We start from the raw sequence: 19,918 nt of genomic DNA on the forward strand, positions 1-19,918 counted from the left end.
TATGTATATCAAATTTTATATAATTTATACTTTCAGAAATATGTAATTCAAAATTTAATATTTATTTATATTTTAAAAGGATATTATCAGTTAAAATAAAATGATGCGCGGAATTACCAAGTTGATTTATTTATGAAACTTTGAAATCATCGGTTAGATTAATTAACACGGCATTCAATTAAAATTATGTTTCTTCTTATTTAATTTACATTTAACGTGTCGTCCACGTGAATGTGTATAAATTCTTGCCATGTATTATGTTTATGAAAAGAGTGAGGACATGGGCTACGATCAAACTTAGAAACTATTAGAAAAAAGGATAATGTAAAAGGAAGATTATTTGACGATCACGTGTGCCCAAAGGAAGTGCCGCATTTGAAGTGACTAATCATTCACCAATAAAGCTAATCACATGTTATTAACTAATCATTCAGCATAAACATGATTATCTGCAACAATTTGGTGGTTTAGGAAAAAAAAACCTGACCACGATGTCAACCAAGAGTTAAGTGTTTTAAATGTATGGGGAAAAAAAATAGAAAACATAGAAAAACTGTCATTTTCTATAGCAATAACTGTATAAACATGCAGTTACACTTCCCCACAATTTTCCACCTTTAAAGTTTCAAGTCAACAAACAATGGAAAAATCAAGTTTAATAATGGCTTCTGCGATTATCCTTTTCCTTCTTCTTAACCTCTCTGCTTCTGTGGCAGCTCCAACACCAGAATCAATCTACAACCCTTTCCTCCACTGCTTTTCAAACTACACAAAATCTTCGGACCAAGTTTCCGACATAGTTTTTGCTCAATTCAACACTTCATTTTCTTCTATTCTCCAAGCCTACATCCGCAATGCCCGATTCAACACCACTTCAACCCCAAAACCCTTACTTGTTGTCACTCCTATGCGAGAATCCCATGTCCAGGGTGCTGTGATTTGCTCCAAAAGCATTGGAATTCAACTCAAAATAAGAAGTGGTGGCCATGACTATGAGGGTATCTCATATGTCTCAGATCAACCCTTTATCATCCTTGACATGTTCCAGTTCAGGAATATCAGTGTGGATATACAGAACGAGGTTGTTGTGGTTCAAGCTGGTGCTACACTTGGAGAAGTTTATTATAGGATTTGGGAGAAGAGTAAAGTTCATGGCTTTCCTGCAGGGGTGTGTCCCACTGTTGGTGTCGGTGGCCATTTGAGTGGAGGAGGGTATGGTAATATGTTGAGAAAACATGGGTTATCTGTGGATCATGTTATTGATGCTAAAATTGTTGATGCAAATGGTAGGATTCTTGATAAGGAAACTATGGGGGAAGACCTATTTTGGGCCATTAGAGGAGGCGGCGGAGCAAGTTTTGGAGTTATTCTATCATACACTGTTAAGTTGGTTGCTGTACCAGAATCTGTTACTGTTTTTCGGGTTGTCAAGAGTTTGGATCAGAACCAGAACGTCACTGAGGTTGTCTTTCAGTGGCAGCAGGTGGCGCCACACACTGATGATAGGCTTTTCATGAGGATGCTCGTGCAGCCTGTGACTTCTAAGGTTGTGAAGAAGACGAAAACCATCAGAATCACTGTTATAGCTTTGTTTCTTGGAAGGGTTGATGAAGTTGTCTCATTATTGAGGAAGGAGTTTCCTTCTCTTGGTTTGAACAAGGAAAATTGCACTGAAATGAATTGGATTGGTTCTGTGCTTTGGTGGGCTAATTTTGATAATGCTACAAAACCAGAAGTTCTACTTGACAGGAATGATAATTCAGAAGCAGGTTTCCTCAAGAGGAAATCTGATTATGTGCAGAAAGCAATTTCAAAAGAAGGGTTGGAAGGGATATGGAAGAAGATGATTGAATTGGGAAAAACAGGATTTGTTTTCAATCCTTATGGAGGAAGAATGAGTGAGATCTCGTCCGATGCTACACCGTTTCCTCACCGTGCTGGGAATCTGTTCAAGATTCAGTACTCAGTGAATTGGGACAAACCAGGAGTTGATTTGGAAAACAATTTTACTAGTCAAGCTAGGAGGTTGTATAGTTACATGACTCCATTTGTGTCCAATAGTCCTAGAAGTGCCTACATTAATTATAGGGACCTTGATATTGGTACCAACAGTTTTGGAAAGAATAGCTATAAAGAAGGAGTTGTTTATGGGGTCAAGTACTTCAATAACAATTTTGAGAGGTTGGTCAAGATCAAGACTGTTGTTGATCCAGAAAACTTTTTCAGGAATGAACAGAGTATTCCAATTCATCCGGGTAAATAATAAAGATAATCAAACAATGAACTTGTTTGTTCCTTTTAAATTGCTTGGCCTAGTAATGCCTAGCCATATATTGTGTCAGAGCTTGTTTTTTTAATGCGTTATTTTCTGGAATGAATCATTATGCTCTGAAATTTATTATCTATATTACTTTATTATTATATATGATTCTGTTTATTGTAAACATGTTAAATTACGAAGCACCTTCAGTGGACCCAATCTTTGGAATTACTTGACTTAGGTAAACGTTGTCAGTGCAACAATTAGAAAATAGTTTAGGAACCAAAGATCCATCAAGCTGCTCTTACTGATCTTGCCTTTATTATTCTTTTTTCATATTGAATATGTGGCGTTTTATTTGGTTGTTGTCAACTATTTTGAACCAGAAAAGTTTTGGGGGGTGAGTTAGTAAGATGAGAATATGGTTGAAAAACAAATTTGAACTCTTGTGGTTATTTTTTAAAAAACCTTATTATTTTCCCCAAGTATAAGCTTGAACTTGTTATTTTCACAATCGTGAACTAGGTCCTGAATGGACCCGACAGAGAGTAATGCCTTTATGCGTATGCATGTGTTTCTCACCCAATCAACATGGCATAGGGACTAAAATATTGTTAGTTATACAGATAGATTTATCAATTGAATGGCTCTCCTTGTTTTACTTATTTTCCTTTTTCTTTTTATTTTGAATTTGTCTTATGCCTTTTATCATTTTAAATGGTCTTTAGATGCCAAACAGTTCTCGGTGGCCTAAGGAAATAAAATCAAATATCAATCAATTGTTTCCATATCATGTGAGTGATGTTATTTCTTCTTGCCATTGTAAATGATCTTTGAAGTACATTTACTTAAAAAAAACAGTAGAAAACAAAAAAAAAAATACTTTTTCTTTTATTACATCTTGTTAGTGTGATCCCATTCTAATCCCAAGTTAAGGTTGCAGTACTTATAGTTGAAAGTCTTGCCTTCACTGATTGCAGGATTGAACTCTCGTGCTGCTAAATCTGGTGCTGGCAAATTGTTAAACTCCAGCCTATATTGGAAACTAATGGTAAAGGTGGTTTGCTTACTCATACTTCAAACATTCATATAATTATTGTAATCATACATGGACTTAGGATTATTAGGTTGTGTTATTCTTTTTCCCCTGCAAGGAAAAGTTGTAGTCTTATTTAATGGACTTAGAATTATCATGCTGTGTTACTCACTTCATAATTCTGTGTTACTCACTTCTTACTTGCTGGGGCAAAGAATGTTGCTGAAACCGAGCTGAGTGAATGAATTGCTTCTGAAAGGACCGTTGGAAATTTATGCAGCTAGCAATTCTTATGGCCAACCAAGACATTTAGCACTCAAATTGATTCCTCATTTTGTTGAAGAGAACCAGTGGTTTGGAATTTGTTTTAAAGAATAGAAATCTTGAAGTGAGTAAAAGCTTCCAATGGATAATGTAAAATTATAATATCATCATATGATTCCAGAGGACGCAGGTGAATAATGGAGAACTTATTTATCAGTAGGGAATAATTCTAGATTTCTTATGCGGGCGATTTCTTAATGAAGCAAGATGGAAAGGACATTTTAATTTCTTATATACACAAATATATAAGAAAATGCTGTTAATACACACATGACTCCCAGTATAAATTCTAACAAAAAAGATTTATCTATTTTTTATTTTTAATCAGTATCTCTGAAGGATTAATTATTAAAACCCATATATGTAATACATGTTAATTATACATGTGTGTGTGTGTTTTTTTTTTTAAGTAAATATAAATATGCCAAGAATCTTTAGTACAACTTCCAACTCAGTTTAATCTCAAAAATAGAAAGACACCAAAGCATCCAGAAACTGAAAGACTATAGGTAAAACACTGACTCACTGTATGCAGTATTTAGTTATTTAATGAAAGTGGATGATAAGTGGCAATAAAAAAATCTTCAATTGGGTTGACGACAGCAAACCTCAATTATTGGGCACTGTCATCATCAAGACAATATTTGTGGTCCAACCACGAAGTCTTCAAACCGCACCAATCCTGCACATAGCTTTCCAGAAATTGAACAAATGGAAAAAACAAAGCTTCTTCCATGTCTTTCTTTTTTTGTTCTGCTCCTACATGTCTCTAATTCTCTAGTATCTCCATCAAGGGAGTCCATTTATGACACTTTTCTTCAGTGTCTTCAAAGCCACACAAACCAACAAGATCAAGTTTATAACATAGTCTATGCCCAAACCAATGCATCCTACACCTCTACTCTTCAAGCCTTTGTTAGGAATGCCAGGTTCATCACCCCCTCAACCCAAAAACCATTACTTATTGTCACTCCTTCGCATGAGTACCAAGTACAAGCCACTGTGGTTTGCGCCAAAAGCATTGGTGTTCAACTCAAAATAAGGAGTGGGGGCCATGATTTTGAAGGACTTTCATACGTTTCTGAGGTACCCTTTATGATCCTTGACATGTTCCATTTCCAGAATATCACTGTGGACATAAAAAATGAGATTGCTGAGGTTCAAGCTGGTGCAAGTCTTGGACAAGTTTATCACAGGATTTGGGAGAAGAGTAATGTTCATGGATTCCCTGCAGGGGTTTGTCCAACTGTTGGTGTTGGTGGCCATTTTAGTGGAGGAGGGTATGGAAACATGCTAAGAAAATATGGTTTATCTGTTGATAACATTGTTGATGCTAAAATTGTTGATGTCAAAGGTAGAATTCTTGATAAAAGCACTATGGGAGAAGACCTTTTCTGGGCCATTAAAGGAGGTGGAGGAGCAAGTTTTGGAGTCATATTATCGTACACAGTTAATCTAGTTCCAGTACCAGAGAAGGTTACACTTTTTCATGTTGACAAGACCTTGGAGCAAAATGCCACTGATCTTGTTTTCCAGTGGCAACAGGTTGCACCATATATAGATGATAGGCTTTTCATGAGGCTGGTCCTACAGCCTGTGAGTTCCAAGGTTATAAAGGGGCAGAAAACCATCATAGCCTCAGTTGAGGCTTTATTTCTAGGAGGGGCTAATGAACTTGTCACACTGTTGGAAAAGGAGTTTCCTTTGTTAGGACTTAAGAAGGAAAATTGTAATGAAATGAGGTGGATTGATTCTGTGCTTTGGTGGGCCAATTTCAATGATGGGTCCTCGTTGGATGCACTGCTTGATCGAAACCATTACAAAGTGCATTTTGACAAAAAGAAATCTGACTATGTTCAGACACCAATTTCCAAAGATGGGTTGAAATGGATCTGGAAGAAGATGATTGAGTTGGGAAAAGTTGGACTTGTTTTCAACCCTTATGGAGGAAAAATGAATGAGGTCCCTTTCGATGCTACTCCATTTCCTCACCGTAAAGGGAATTTGTATAAACTTCAGTACTCAGTAAGTTGGCAAGAACCAGCAGCTGCGGCAGAGAAGAATTTTATGGGTCAGATTAGAATGCTATATAGTTATATGACCCCATTTGTGTCCAAGAATCCAAGGAGTGCTTATTTCAATTATAGGGACCTTGATATTGGTATCAATAGGCATGGTATGGATAGCTATGAAGAAGGAGAGGTTTATGGTATAAAGTACTTCAATAAAAATTTTGAAAGGTTGGTGAAGGTTAAAAGTGCAATTGATCCAGATAACTTTTTCTGGAATGAACAAAGTATCCCAACATTTCCAAGCAAAGCATAGGGAAACTAACCGACAAAGGAAAAATTGATTAATTCATTTTGTTACTTTTGTCTCTACAAGGTTGCTTGGATTCTTATATCCTTCTTGTTGTGCCAAAAATTGGTTACTAGTATTACAGTACAGAATGGAACTTGAGTAGTATATTGTAGACAAAGGTCATTTATTTCTTGGATTTTCTCCTTCATTTATTGTTGTCTTTCATTGTATATTCTCTGTGAATCAGTTCAGTGTATGTCAGTTTGCTTGTATGGAGGGGGAAGGCCAAAACAAAGGCATATGCGCTTAACATTGGGGGCTTACTGAGGGTGACACAGTGATTGAAAACCGTCTTAGTTTTTTCTAACTTAGAATTTGTTTGATTTATAAACACTCTTGGTTCCTATATTTTAATTTATGTGTAGTCCTAGTCTTTTAATTTTAATTGCTAATATTTTCATCTCTTAATTGTTTAAATTAAGTCTCTCATTTTAAAATTTTATTCAATGATTAGTAAAATTATAATAAAGATGTAATATATTATTGATCCATACAAATTTACAAAGGAAAAAAATTATAATTTAAATAAAAATAGAAAATTATTATATAAACCAATGATATAGCATACTTTCATTATACTTTTGTTAATTATTAGATGAGAATTTTAGATGATGAACTTAATTTGAACTATTGTATGTTAAAGAATAAAGAGGAAAAAAAAATATAATTAAGCATTTAAGTGACTGATAAAGTCATTCTTTATTTGACTAATTAAGGTCAAGAATTTGATCATGTTTCATGATTTTTAGCTTAGTTTGTGCTTCATTAGCAAAAGTAAATTTATACTGTCAAATTTATAAAATCATAACTGTATCTTCAACAAATCGTATTAGCTTAGTTTAAACAAGTTATTTTCTTTATTAAACAAGTAATTATGAAGCATTTTGGTTGGGTTTGAATGGGCTTATTAAAATAACTTTTGAAATGCAAATGAGTTACTATATAGAAGATGTATTGATTTTAGTTTTTTGAAAAAATAAACCTTTGCAAAAGCTATAAAAAAAAGACATTAGTTTCTTTATAGTAGTTTCTGAATAAATTATCTTTTGCATAAACATTTCTTTGTGTGTACGTGCTCTATATATCTCTTGCCTTATTTATTTAACTAAATAGGGCCTATTAATTTATTTTAATCCATCATTTACATTAATAATAGGGGAACCTTAATATTTTCTTTTCATGCAAATTCCTTAAACTTTCATTATTTGGCTTCGGCTTGTAATGGTTTGTTTATGTTTCTGGGTTTAATGCTTCTTTATTTTTCTTGACTATGAGTATAAGCGTTTTATTATGAAAAATAAAAATTATGCGTTGATTAATTTTTACAGCATCAAAGCAATCCTTTTCAATAGCTTTTCTTTCATACATAAAACTTTTAGAATCAAACTCACGATTACATACTTAAAAGACTTGATCTTCTTCATCTCAAACCAACAGAGATGTTGATCAGTCGTTGCATGGCTGAGACAGTTTAAAAAAAAAAAAAAAAACTATATTCACTCTATCTTCAGTTTAAATTGTTGCAGAAAAATCTGATAACTTAAAATAATTTAAATTAGCCAAACTTGACATAAATCAGATAAATACCATCTCAAGAAAAGAAAGTAAGAGAAACGTGTTCTCCCTGATTTTACATTTAGCATATGATTACAAACCCGTGATTAATTGTAGCTTGGTAGCATAACGATAACATATTCAATAACAATATTTCCCACCAAGTTTTCTCATTGGCTCGAGAACTTAATCATTTCCGGGGAAGGTGTAAATAAAATTTTCGTGATAAGCTACGTTTCCTTATTCTTAGTTTGGATAAATTTCTAAAAAATTTTATAAAAAATATAAATATTATATATAACTTTTTATTTTTCAACTCTTAAGCAACTTTAATTTATATTTATATACACATAAATTATACTTGATCTAAATCTTTTATTTAACTTACATCTAAAGAATTTTTGAATTTATGTTAGTGTGAAAAGATCTGTTCCATAAATTATATTTAACTTATGAAAATTTTTATTATTTTCTATACTATTTTTTTTATAAAAATTTCTCAAAAAGTTTATTTAATCTGAATCTTATTCTTCGCTAACAGCACTAAATTTTATTATTGGGCCACATAAATGTCTCTCTTTTCTTAGCACAAATGCTCACAGTTTCAGTACAAAATTTTAGCCCAATAATAATCGTCAGAATCTCAGCAATGTTTGGGAAATATTACATTTGGAAAATAATTATGTCTAGAGCCAACAAAAAAGGTATTTCGACGACAAAATAGCTTATTGGGCTTTTAGTTTGAAAATTTTCAATAGTATTTAGAAGAACATTGAGTACTTTTTCTAGATGAAGAATTATAATTCTTTTAATATTTTAAAAATTAAAAAATATTTATATATTTTTAAATAAATTACTAATTTTATTATTTATTGATATAAAATTAATAATTACAATTATTTTACGAGAAGATAATTTATCAACATGAAGTTACAGAATTAGTCAACGTATATCAACCAAATGGTTTTGTTTCACGGGAAAACATTTACTATTTAGAAATGCTGGTAAAACTTGCAACATTTTAGTCTCATATGAATTAATTTAGTGTCTTGTCTTTTTATAACATTAAAGAAGACTCCAAACAGCCAAACATCAACCGACAAACTTCTAAGACTTTATTATTTATAAATCAGTTTTTTTAATATGTATTTATAATCATAAAATAAAAATTTATAAAAAATCATAAAATTTAATTTATATTCAAATTATTAAATATTGTATTTTTAATAAAAAAAATACTATTTTTATTATGTATTTAAACACGTTAAAAAGATAAACTCTACCAGAGTCTACGTCAGGTCTTACCTCACGTTTGACACGAAAATCAAGGTTGAATAGTTAAAAGTTTGGATTACATAGGGCACTCATTCACATAAAAAAAACATGACATTAAATTAATTTGATTGCATGTTTTGAAATCCTTGGTTAGTGTATTCTCGCACTGTTTCTCGCAAATATTAAAAATAAAAAGCAGTAAGTCTCTGAGCCAGTTTTTAAGTGTCCATTAACACCTCTGTTATTAGCGACAGTTTTCATGTATGCGCCGGGTGTGCCTATTCAGTATTATACCAAATTAGATAAATAATTACACAAGTCAAAGTCATTTGTTAAATAATGATATAATTGAGTGTATTTAATTTGGTCTACAATCATTTATTCACTTCAACCCTTTTCTAGGAACCTATAGTCTTAAACTTTAGACCCTAGTGAGGCAAGATAGGCTAATCACAAAATACAAACTTGCACCATCAGATCCAGTACGTAGTAGAGAGGCCAATTATTTGCGTAATATAGGAATACTTTTATGAATTTTTAGTCTCGACGTGAATGTCTCATTTGAACTGAATTAAATAACAAATTAATCAAATATAAGTTTATGCAAATATCACTTGATCATAAAGAACATGGTAATAAAATCAACGATATTTTTGTTAGAGAAATACTAGTCTTTAAGTTTCTGTTCTGAAATAATAACGTTTTTTTAATTATTATTGATGTAACTTAATGTGAGGAGAGTACTTGTAAAAGATACTTTAATGCTAAAGTCAGGATTTGATTCTGAATAATAAATACTATTTAATATTGAAAAGTCATTTATTTATTTATACTTCTTATTTTTCTTTTATAAATAGTATTATAAGTTATTGGGCTTGCTGAATCAATTTACTTGTACTCAATTTTTTTTTTTTATAAATAAGATCAAGTAGTGTCTTATCCGATACAAATGGTAAGGATTATCACCATGCATGAGTTTCATAATTCAAATTTATACATATAAATCCGTGACTTCTTGTTACTAGTAGTTGATATTACAACTCATTTTCACGTTTCGGTGGTTCAAATTGAATGCATTCATATCAGCACTGATATTTTCTCTAGTTCACAAAAGAGACCTAACTGTTTTAGGCACACATTGTCGAGTGTCGTACTTACTTTTGTTAGAGTTTCTTTGTCCTTTTCCCAATCAGACCAAACAGTAGTTGGCTTAGCAAGGTTTAACAACCATTGCATCTTATCATTATTGCCAGATTCAGGTGGCAATCACTAAAGGGATTACCACACTCATCATTCATACTGCTTTGTGAAAAGGATCCCAACTCAATAATTGGAGTACCAGCGGCATATCCCTAGCTTCTCTATTTTACTTTGTGTCAGCAAAATAGGTTCAAATGAATTTAACTTCATTCCAGACTCAATTTTTTTTTTATTAAACTAAATATAAGTTTTAAATATTACGTGAGACCATTTAACTAATCTCCTATGATCAAGAGATTTTATGATTATCTATTTGTTATCAATTCCACTTATTTGTTGCTATGGTTTTGAATTACAATTGTTTCTAATTACAGATAGAATATCAGAATGTGACTGTGATTGTTATTCAAATTCTACATTATGCAATGAGTTAGGACACAAGGAAATGTAATCCAAACCTGACCAAAATATGTTGCGTTTAATATTTATAACTCAAGCACACCTCAACTACAGTCCTATAGCTAAGGTAATATAGTTTGTTAGATAAGACAGGTCTTAATTGAACCTGTACATGTTGTGACGACCACTTAACATACATGTTTTTATTGGTTTTTCTTTTTTATTTTTCTCTGTCTAGATGCATTATGTTTTGATAATTAATTATGAATCATCTTTACTTTTTCATAAATAACAATGATAAATTTTCATACTGTAAAAAAGTTTTTAAAAGGGATGCAACATTGAACATTATGTATAAGATTGCAGTGACACCAGCACTTTTCTTGCCAAACGCATAGTTGCAATAGTACGTCGGGGCAATAATTTGAGTGAATAATAAAAACCTTCGTCAGTCATTATAGTTAATTTGCTTGTGGATATTAATCTCGCTAGAATTTATTGAGACAAAGATACCTCATAAATTTGTGTTTTTACATTCATTCAGTGTTCAGGTTATAATCATTAAAAGAAGATTTACCCTTGGCAATGATAAATAACTTTTCTTTTTTGGGCTATAATCACATTTGACATTTTCGGTGATCAAATGGAGAAGAGAAAATGACATCTGCATAGATTTTCCCTTTTTTCTTTGACCCAGGAGAAGTCTCCATACACTTTTACTTCGAAGAAAATAGGACTGCGAATTCTATAATGCAAGAGCAATGTCTTTAACAACGCAAAAGCATGTACAAAGAAATTAAGAATGCTTGCGTATTAATTACGAGGAAATGTTACCAATCAACCATAAAATTAAAACTGCATTATTGCCTTAAATCGTACAGGAAAAATCATATACTTAATTAGAATGTAATGTTGGCTTAGTTAATAATTGAATATAGTAACTACTTAGTCAATGAATTTGAACCTTGCATGATTTTAATTATGCTCTTTAGTCTTTTACATAGACAGATTGATCTCGTGGGGTTCTATCCTGACAAAGATATTTGTGATATTCTATTCAACAAGAGAGGGGGAGAGAGAGAGATTCATTAAATTGATCTTGTGCATTATTTATATGAAAATAAACAAATGTGATTAATTATATATTTCGTTTTAATATTTATATACTATATTACATTGATTTTAAATTACAATGATGAAATAAATAAATAAAAAGTGTTGGTATTGAATATAATTATATTTGCATATCGCAGAAAACTTTTCATGTAGTTTAAACACTTATCATAACTACTCATGACCGAAATAAGAGGAAAAGTTTTAACTTAGTATGAACTTGTATAAAGAGATTCGTTATGTAAATATTAAATAATTAACACTGTGAAATATTATTATCTTACTAAAAATATTGTCATTTATTAAAAAAAATTATTAGAATTGTTCTTTAATATAATTTTTATCTAATAAAAATTAAACCATTAATACAAGCATTATGGATTAACACTAAATAAAAATTAACTAACAAAGATATTTTAAACAATTAAAATTTTCTTTTTCGTTAATATGTATTATTTTTATAGTATTTTTTATTTTTTTATACATATATACTAAAATCAGAGAAGACAACAAAAGTTATCGTGCTTTAGTTGTATACAAAATATGAAAAAAACAAATATACTATAACTCATTTAGATTATTAGATCCACGATGATCTACACTGCACTCCACATCACATTCTTTCGATAAATTGACATTCCAGCTCAATCACACTCGCCATTTTTAATACGAGATGAGTGTATCTAGTCTTTCTTGGCAGCCATCGTGTGATTCCACTGACCACATGTATATTCCAATACTTGGTTAAATGGCAAATTAATCATTCACTCAAGACTCATTCAAAATGCCTTGGAATCTTGGCTCTTCCAAACTAGTGGCACTTACATCTTTATACAATAATTCCTACGTGATGATATTTTTTATAATGGTTGAATTGAAGCTTGTGCATACTGTTAGAGATATTATAAAAGTGTAACGTCAATTATGTAAAGCTGCTTCAATTAATATTTTAAAATTTTGAGATAATTAAGTCGTAACATAATTCAGATACATTGCCACTTTCACACTTATAAATTAAATTAAAAAAATTGAAATCAAATACAACGTAAACGAACTCCAGTTTTTTTTTTTTTTTAAGTGAACCTTTATACATTATCTACTCTTCAAATTCAAAAAGAATTTAAGTAATAATATAATAAAGGTATTAGTTATAAGAAAGTAAAAGATAATTTTTAGTTAAAAAATATGTTAAAATTGTACTAAAAATATAAAAAGAGTGTAACAAATGTACTTTCTAGTGCTTTTTATTTATTAATTAATATTATTTTTAAAGAACTCTTTAACATTTGACATATAAAAATATAAAATTATTTATACTTGATCTTTAGTTAGTAATGTAATCTTACCATATTAACTCGTGTTGTGTAGCAAGGGTTTCCCAACACTGGGTATAGTTAGTGGATTTTAAAGTGGTGCACGAAGCCCGAGAGGCAAAACTTCGTGGAGACATGAATAGATATACATATTACGATGAATGGTCCATCGCTTAGTATAGTCAAACAATGCCTGCGTGTTAGGTTTGGTGCATCATTTGAGTTGAAAATTTGACACCATGATAAAGCTAGTGTACAGTGTATCAGATAAATTCAACGAGATAACAAATTGGACCTTTTTTAACCCTTTTTCTGAGTTGAAAATAACTTTAAGCCGCAAATTAAGCACTGGCTATGATAGCTGAAAAGGGATTCTGTTCCGTTCTGCGCATTAAGCGGAAGGAAACTTACGTTGAGTGATTCAAACTGGCGTTGTGTTTACTTAGTCAGAAGCTAAAGCTTGAATTTGCACTTGCAGAGTTCAAGATCTGTCGGTTGTGAATGTCTTTTTGAGCTGAAACCCTTGCCAATTATTTGAGTGAGCTTCTAGTTTCCACATTTCATGTGTTCTTGAAAGGTTGAAAATCAAAACAATACGGTCAACCCATATGGTTGTGGGCACCAAAATATACACATGCTAATTCTGATTTTAAGGAGTAAGATCTAGAGAAGTCACTCAACGCTTGCCCTACGTCAAGAATAACATCATCTTGTGTAATGTTAAAAGTAATTCAATCATATTCATATACTATAATAGAGGGTGTTAATTAGATCACACAAAAAAAGTACTGTGACTATTGAATCCAATCAGTGCACAAGCCCTATGATTTAGGCCATGCAGTTGATAATTTTTTTGGGTATGAAAGTCAACATCATACTGACCATAACTCATAGCTGGTTACACTGTAGACTGATGAATTTGTTAATTTATTTTTGTGAATTTGTTAAAATTTTGAAAATAAATAATTATTTATTTAAATTATGACAATCATATTATTATTACTAATTATTTTGATATCCTAGAATAATCACCATTAGAATAGGCTTTTTAATAAAAAAATTATTAATATATACATTATAGATTTATATTAACCGTATAATATATTTCTACTAAAGAAGTATATAATATTAACAGAATAATTTAGTGTGTGTATATATATAAATTCAATATAATGCAGGCTATTATTAATACATAGATTCATACTTTTATATTAATAATTTAATTCTTATTAAATAAATATTATATTAAAGAAACAATGTTAAAATATCGCAGTTTTATTAATAAGTATTTTTTCTGTTTTTTCCATGATTAGGACAAGACATCCTGTGTTTGAAGTTTGTAAAATTAAATATAGGCGAGTTACTTGTCATTCAAATTAGATAAGTTCGGGTGATATTTTAAAAAATTAATTTATTTTTTAAATTTAACTTTAAAAAAATATAAAAATATAAAATTATTTTATTTACATTCTAAATTAATATCTTAACCTCATAAATCTCCAAACTTTGCTAAGGCTAATGATGAACATTTCAACCCCCGACATTATATAACTTTTTCCTACGTCAATTTTGCGTATCATCACTATATTACCTCGAGTTTTTTTTTTAAATAATTAATTAATTGAAATTTATAAAAAATAATTATATATTATTTAATTAGATTATATTTTAAAAATATTCAAACTATTAAATAGTTAAAATAATCATTTATATATTAAACAAATAAAAATTATTCACTTATATGTATAATGAGTATTTTATTAATATAAATTAATGTTATAATAAATAAATAAAAATCAATTAATGCATCTAAACATAAAAATTTCTTATAATCAAATAAAAAAAATATTATAAATAAGATTAGAAATAGTATTAAAAAATAAATTATGCTTATAAAACTAGTAGCGTTGTTGTTGTTGTATGCTAATAACTTTACAATGTGCTAATAACTTAACTTTTAGGATCTTATATAGCGATGTAGGTCTCTACCATTTAAAAAAAGGGGGTGCAAAAGTAGTGAAATAAAAATTTTGTATTACAAAAGAGATGTAAATATTATATGACTAAATTAAAAAAGAAATACTACATACGAGGGATAATGACCTAATTACTTATTAATAAAAATGGACTGTGGGAATTTTTGGTGTGTGTATGTAAGGAAGATATTTTGAAATAAACTTTGCAGATGAATCTGACAATTTCGTTTATTAATTTAGAATTAGGAAACTATGTATGATTTTATCAACAAAATTGAAAAAACACTTTTTAAGATTCATAAAGATGGGAGATTATAATTCATAAACAAGGTGAGGACAAGTTGGGTCTGATGACTAAGCCGAAAATCTGCTTTATAAAAGAGTCCTTAACTTTTCGAGCTCCTTTTTAGTGGCAAAGTAAACATTATATAAATAGCTTTTTGTAATTAAATCAGTATAATTACACCAGCTTTAACAATAATTATGCAAGTTTATCTGCTCTGTCTTCAATGTCCAACTTAAATACAACATGTCAAATTAAATCATGCCATGCAAGTCCCAGGTTTACCCGACACCATTTGCTGTGTCTGTAACCTTTTCTTTTAATGATCTCTTTAGTGTGATTAAAGATATCTAATAAAACATTAATAAATAATATTTTTTATTCAAAACTATAGTATTTAATATTATTGATATATTAAATTTTATAATATTATATTATTTTTTACTATAATTATCAAATAAAAACAAATTATTATATATTCTTACATGTTAAAAAATTATTATTTTTATTAGCATACTAAATATAATATTACTCGCATACTTTTTAATACATATTTTTCTTTTTAAAATGCCAACATTTTATTTTTAAAGTCATGTATTCATGAAATTATTAAATTGCTCTTTTAAATTAATAAAGAATATATTATGAGTAAAAAATCTGTGTCTCGTGTACACGCAACTTAATTACGCTAACGAGTCACTGATAAGTTTTTAAAAAAATATTTAATGGAATATATAATATTAATATGTTATAGAATATATTTTTTTTATTGATTAAAAATAATGTACATTTGAGATATCAAGAAAAAAGCTAGATTTTTAATTTTTTGTGCATAGAAAAAAAAACTATTGAGAAAATTAATCCAACAATGATGTTAAATTCCTAATTTAAATAAAATTGCTTTCTTATTTTTTATTTTTTAATTTAAAAACAAATCCCAATTTAAAAATACCAAAAAAAATGCTATTTTCTAAAATAAAAAAAAATATTTTTAACAGTGTTTTTTTAACTAAAAAACTAATAAAAGGCTAAAAAAATAAGTAGTTTTTTTTTATTTCATATGTAAAAAGATAAATAAATAGAGCATGTGAATTAATTTGTAGTCTCGAGTCTCAAATTGTATAAATATTAAGTTTTTATTCTAATATACTATAGTGTACAATTAAATGATTTTGTTAGTTTTAAAAATATATATTATTAGATAGACTCAACTCATGATATATTTATATTAATAATTAAATAAAAATATATGAATGAGAATAAGTCTAATGATAAATATTTTTGTTATTAGTATATTGTTTATTTATTTGATATTGTTCCCATAAAACAATCGCAGAAAATGTGGTTTAATAAGCATGTAGCTTGAATAAAGGAGAGGAAAATATAGGTTTATAAAATGATAAAAATAAAAGGAAATTGTAAAATTCATGAAAGGGTAAATAAACAATTGTGTTGATAAAAGAAAAAGAAAAATAATAGGCGTGAGTAGAAGAGCATTACAAAAGATTGACGTGGTGCTCATCTCATATATAAGTATATATATTAAAATTTGGGTGCTAATTTGTGCCCATCTTGCAGATAACTGAATAAGGAATGAAAATTGCATGCAAAACCAAAGTAACTTTATTCTTTTGTACAGAAAGCAAAACGTGAAAGGAAGAACAGAATTTTGATTAAAGAAAAGATTAAGAGACGTCAACATTTTGAGATTAAATTAAAAGTGGAATCAAATTCTATATGTAGACGAGACAAGAAGGGTACCACCAGAAAGTGAAAGATGTAACACAAAAGCTTCATTTCCATTATTAATTTACTCACAGAATCCTTTTTCGCGATCTTTATTGTTGTCGGTTTAAGGCTTTCAGCTGAAACTTCTTGTCGTCGTCAATTTCACTGACATAGACACCATTTGCTGTTGGGTCGAAAGATGGTAATCGAGAAGGCACCATTTCTATTCATCTTATATTATACTGAGACTAGGTTGCATGTGAGCACTGGTTCATAGCAAGGACGCATATCAAGCCTATAATCAAGGACTGTTAATCTCTCCATTGTTGTAATTTAACTGCAACTAATCCTTTTCCTCCTCATAATTTTAAATAACATCAGACAACCCAATCCCATACTAATTAAAATTCAGTAATCTTATAAGGGAACGATTAACTATCACTCAGATTTCAATCAAGAGTTCGATGTTTTCGTATTTATTGTTAGATCGTGTAATATGCAAAACTAATTTTTATAAAAAATATATATATATTTATTTAATACAAATGACATTTAAAAATTGTTTCAAATGACTTCGAATTATTTAAGTTTACTATAACAGTGCTCCTTCGAATAAAATATTTCTTTTTGATTCTCTCCACTTCCACTTTTTCTAGTTTAGTTTACCCCAAAGTATAATGCTATTGATCGATGAGTCCAGTCAACCAACGGGTTGCCTATAAGTCAAAAGTTTTAAAAAATAAATATCAACAATTTTATATAGTGTTTATTATATTTTATATTTTTAGATTGTAAATATTTTTTTAGTAAAATTTTTCTCTTTATATATTTAAAAAATTAATCATAATATTGATGTTATCAAAATTGAAACTTTAAAGGATTAGCTTGAAATGTATTTTTTTTATAGCAAGTGTATCTTTTAAAACCCTGCTTAAATTGAACAAACTCATTATAGATAATAAATAATTTGAATATATATATATAATTTTTTAATATTATAGTGTTAAATTTAAACATTTATGTCACTTAATAACTTGACATACAATATATAATTAATTAATTCAATCTTTAGTTTATCAAGTATCTCAAGTTTATAATTTCATATAAAAATAATATTAATAAGTATTTCATCTCATTACTTTCTTTTAATGAGTAATATATTTACATATTATTTTAATATGAGTTTAAGAACACACAATAAAAAATATTTAATAATTTTTATTAAAAATATATTATTTAATAATATTTATATTGCATGCTATTAAATACTGATGAAAAGAATTATAATTTAAATATAATATTTATATTGTATTTTTATTAAATTTTAATATACAATTATTTATATATCAAAATTAATTTTTTCAATTATACATATGTAAAAAAAATTAATTGAGATATAAAATCACCTATGTAAAAGTTAGTGATTTTTCTTGAAAGAAATAGCTGATCAACGTAAAAATATATACACAAACTCTATATGGTATTTATTTCCATCGCATTTTCTTCTTTTATTTACTTTTTAGTTTATTGTTTTTGTCCACTAAATGGCAAACACGTGTCTTCATAACTTCGATATTCTTATCTTGACCAATATTTGTGTGAATAATAATTTCAATATCCACCCCCCAAATCCACTGGATACTTTATATTTCGGTTTGGATTCATTACATACATGTTAATTAATTTTAATATGAACTTTCGCAATATATTTATTTAATAAACTAACAAAATATAAATGTTATTATAGCACTAATATTAATGATAAAAAAAAAAAAACAGCAATGTAAATGTAGGTTTAAATACCTTTTAACTACTTTTAAATAGGCTTATTTCAAAAACCTACCTTAGAATTTTTTTTATTTTAATATCTAACTAATTTATTTTTTTTAATTTTATACCTCACGTTAACTTTTGTCAGTTAAATGGTGACGTAGTTAACAGTTTTTCACGTCACCGTCGATCTCTCTCATCCACCTTACCATTAAACCATCACATCAGGATTTCATATCAGTATTAGAGAAAATGTATTGATAATCTTAGGTTATGGAGAGTACCCTATGAGGGTATGGTGGAAATTTGGTCCTTCTAATTTCAAGAAAATTAATTGTGATAGTGTAGCCCTGAACATGTCTAATTTTTTCATGTGTAACATTGTAGAGGTTAAAATATATGTTATTTGTGAAGAAGGCAATGAGGGCATTGTTAGAGACAATTTTTTCAGTAGTAAGGAGGAATCTCTAAACGAAATTCACTTAAATAAAACTGAGGAGGATAGAGCTGGTGACATGGATAATGGATTTGATAAAGATGTTCCAGAATTTGGGCGAGTAAAAGATAAAAAGAAGAAGTCATTTGCAAAGAAAGCGAACGAAGATGTTGAGGCTAAGGAGATAGATGTTGCTTAGAGTGTTCATCAGCCTGACAAAGTCAATATTCGTGTAGAGGTTGTCTGGATTTTTGAGATGAAGATTCTATTTAAAAGTCGACCTCTAGAGGAGACTTACCAAGTGCGCTTCAGAATGATGGTTAGTCTAGAAGAAAGATGGCTATTGGTGGTGGTGGTGTTGCAGGTGTTGGAGGTGGGGATGCTGCTGTTGGGGGTGGTGATGGTGCTGTTGGAGGTGGGGATAAAACACATCATCAAAATCAGATATGTACACGGTTAAAGTACATTATTGTGTACATAGATGTATACTTTTTAGAAAAGTTATGAAGGATAAATATTAGAGATTAGAGATGTACACGGTCAAAATACATGCCCATAACATTGGGCGTGTACTTTTAATGATGAGGTGGATGAGATTAAAATTAAAAAATGCTGACGTAGAATCCTGACATGGTAGTTTAATGGTGAGGTAGATGAGAGAGATCGATGGTGATGTGACAAACTGTTAACCACGTCACCATTTAACTGACAGAAGTTAACGTTAGATATAAAATTTAAAAAAAATTTAGTTAAGCATTAAAATAAAAAAAATTATGAGGTAATTTTTTAAAATAAGTTCTATTTGGAGTTAGTTAAAAAGTATTTAAATCTACAGACATATCGTTACACAAAAATAAAGTATATAACTTAACTTAAAAATATTGAAAGAT

At 29.2% G+C, this 19,918-nt stretch overlaps 2 protein-coding genes across 2 annotated transcripts; both read left to right on the top strand.

Moving 5' to 3' along the window:
* Window positions 1–634: 634 nt before the first annotated feature.
* LOC113857601 (berberine bridge enzyme-like 21) lies at window positions 635–3,374 on the top strand. Its single transcript, XM_027489673.1, has 2 exons — window positions 635–2,255; window positions 3,241–3,374. The coding sequence occupies exons 1-2, from the start codon at window positions 641–643 to the stop codon at window positions 3,351–3,353; spliced, it is 1,728 nt and encodes a 575-aa protein (XP_027345474.1). The 5' UTR covers window positions 635–640; the 3' UTR covers window positions 3,354–3,374.
* LOC113857602 (berberine bridge enzyme-like 21) lies at window positions 1,887–6,483 on the top strand. The gene is made up of 2 exons (XM_027489674.1): window positions 1,887–2,255; window positions 3,241–6,483. The coding sequence occupies exon 2, from the start codon at window positions 4,332–4,334 to the stop codon at window positions 5,943–5,945; it is 1,614 nt and encodes a 537-aa protein (XP_027345475.1). The 5' UTR covers window positions 1,887–2,255; window positions 3,241–4,331; the 3' UTR covers window positions 5,946–6,483.
* The last annotated feature ends 13,435 nt before the right edge of the window (window positions 6,484–19,918 follow it).

The sequence above is a fragment of the Abrus precatorius genome, unplaced genomic scaffold, assembly GCF_003935025.1.
Source record: "Abrus precatorius isolate BTA unplaced genomic scaffold, Abrus_2018 Scaffold2, whole genome shotgun sequence".
Lineage (NCBI taxonomy): Eukaryota > Viridiplantae > Streptophyta > Magnoliopsida > Fabales > Fabaceae > Abrus > Abrus precatorius.

Coding starts and splice junctions, on each gene's coding strand:
- LOC113857601 (XM_027489673.1), top strand. CDS start 641: ATGGAAAAATCAAGTTTAATAATGGCTTCTGCGATTATCCTTTTCCTT. Junction 2,256..3,240: donor GAGTATTCCAATTCATCCGG/GTAAATAATAAA, acceptor CACTGATTGCAG/GATTGAACTCTCGTGCTGCT.
- LOC113857602 (XM_027489674.1), top strand. CDS start 4,332: ATGGAAAAAACAAAGCTTCTTCCATGTCTTTCTTTTTTTGTTCTGCTC.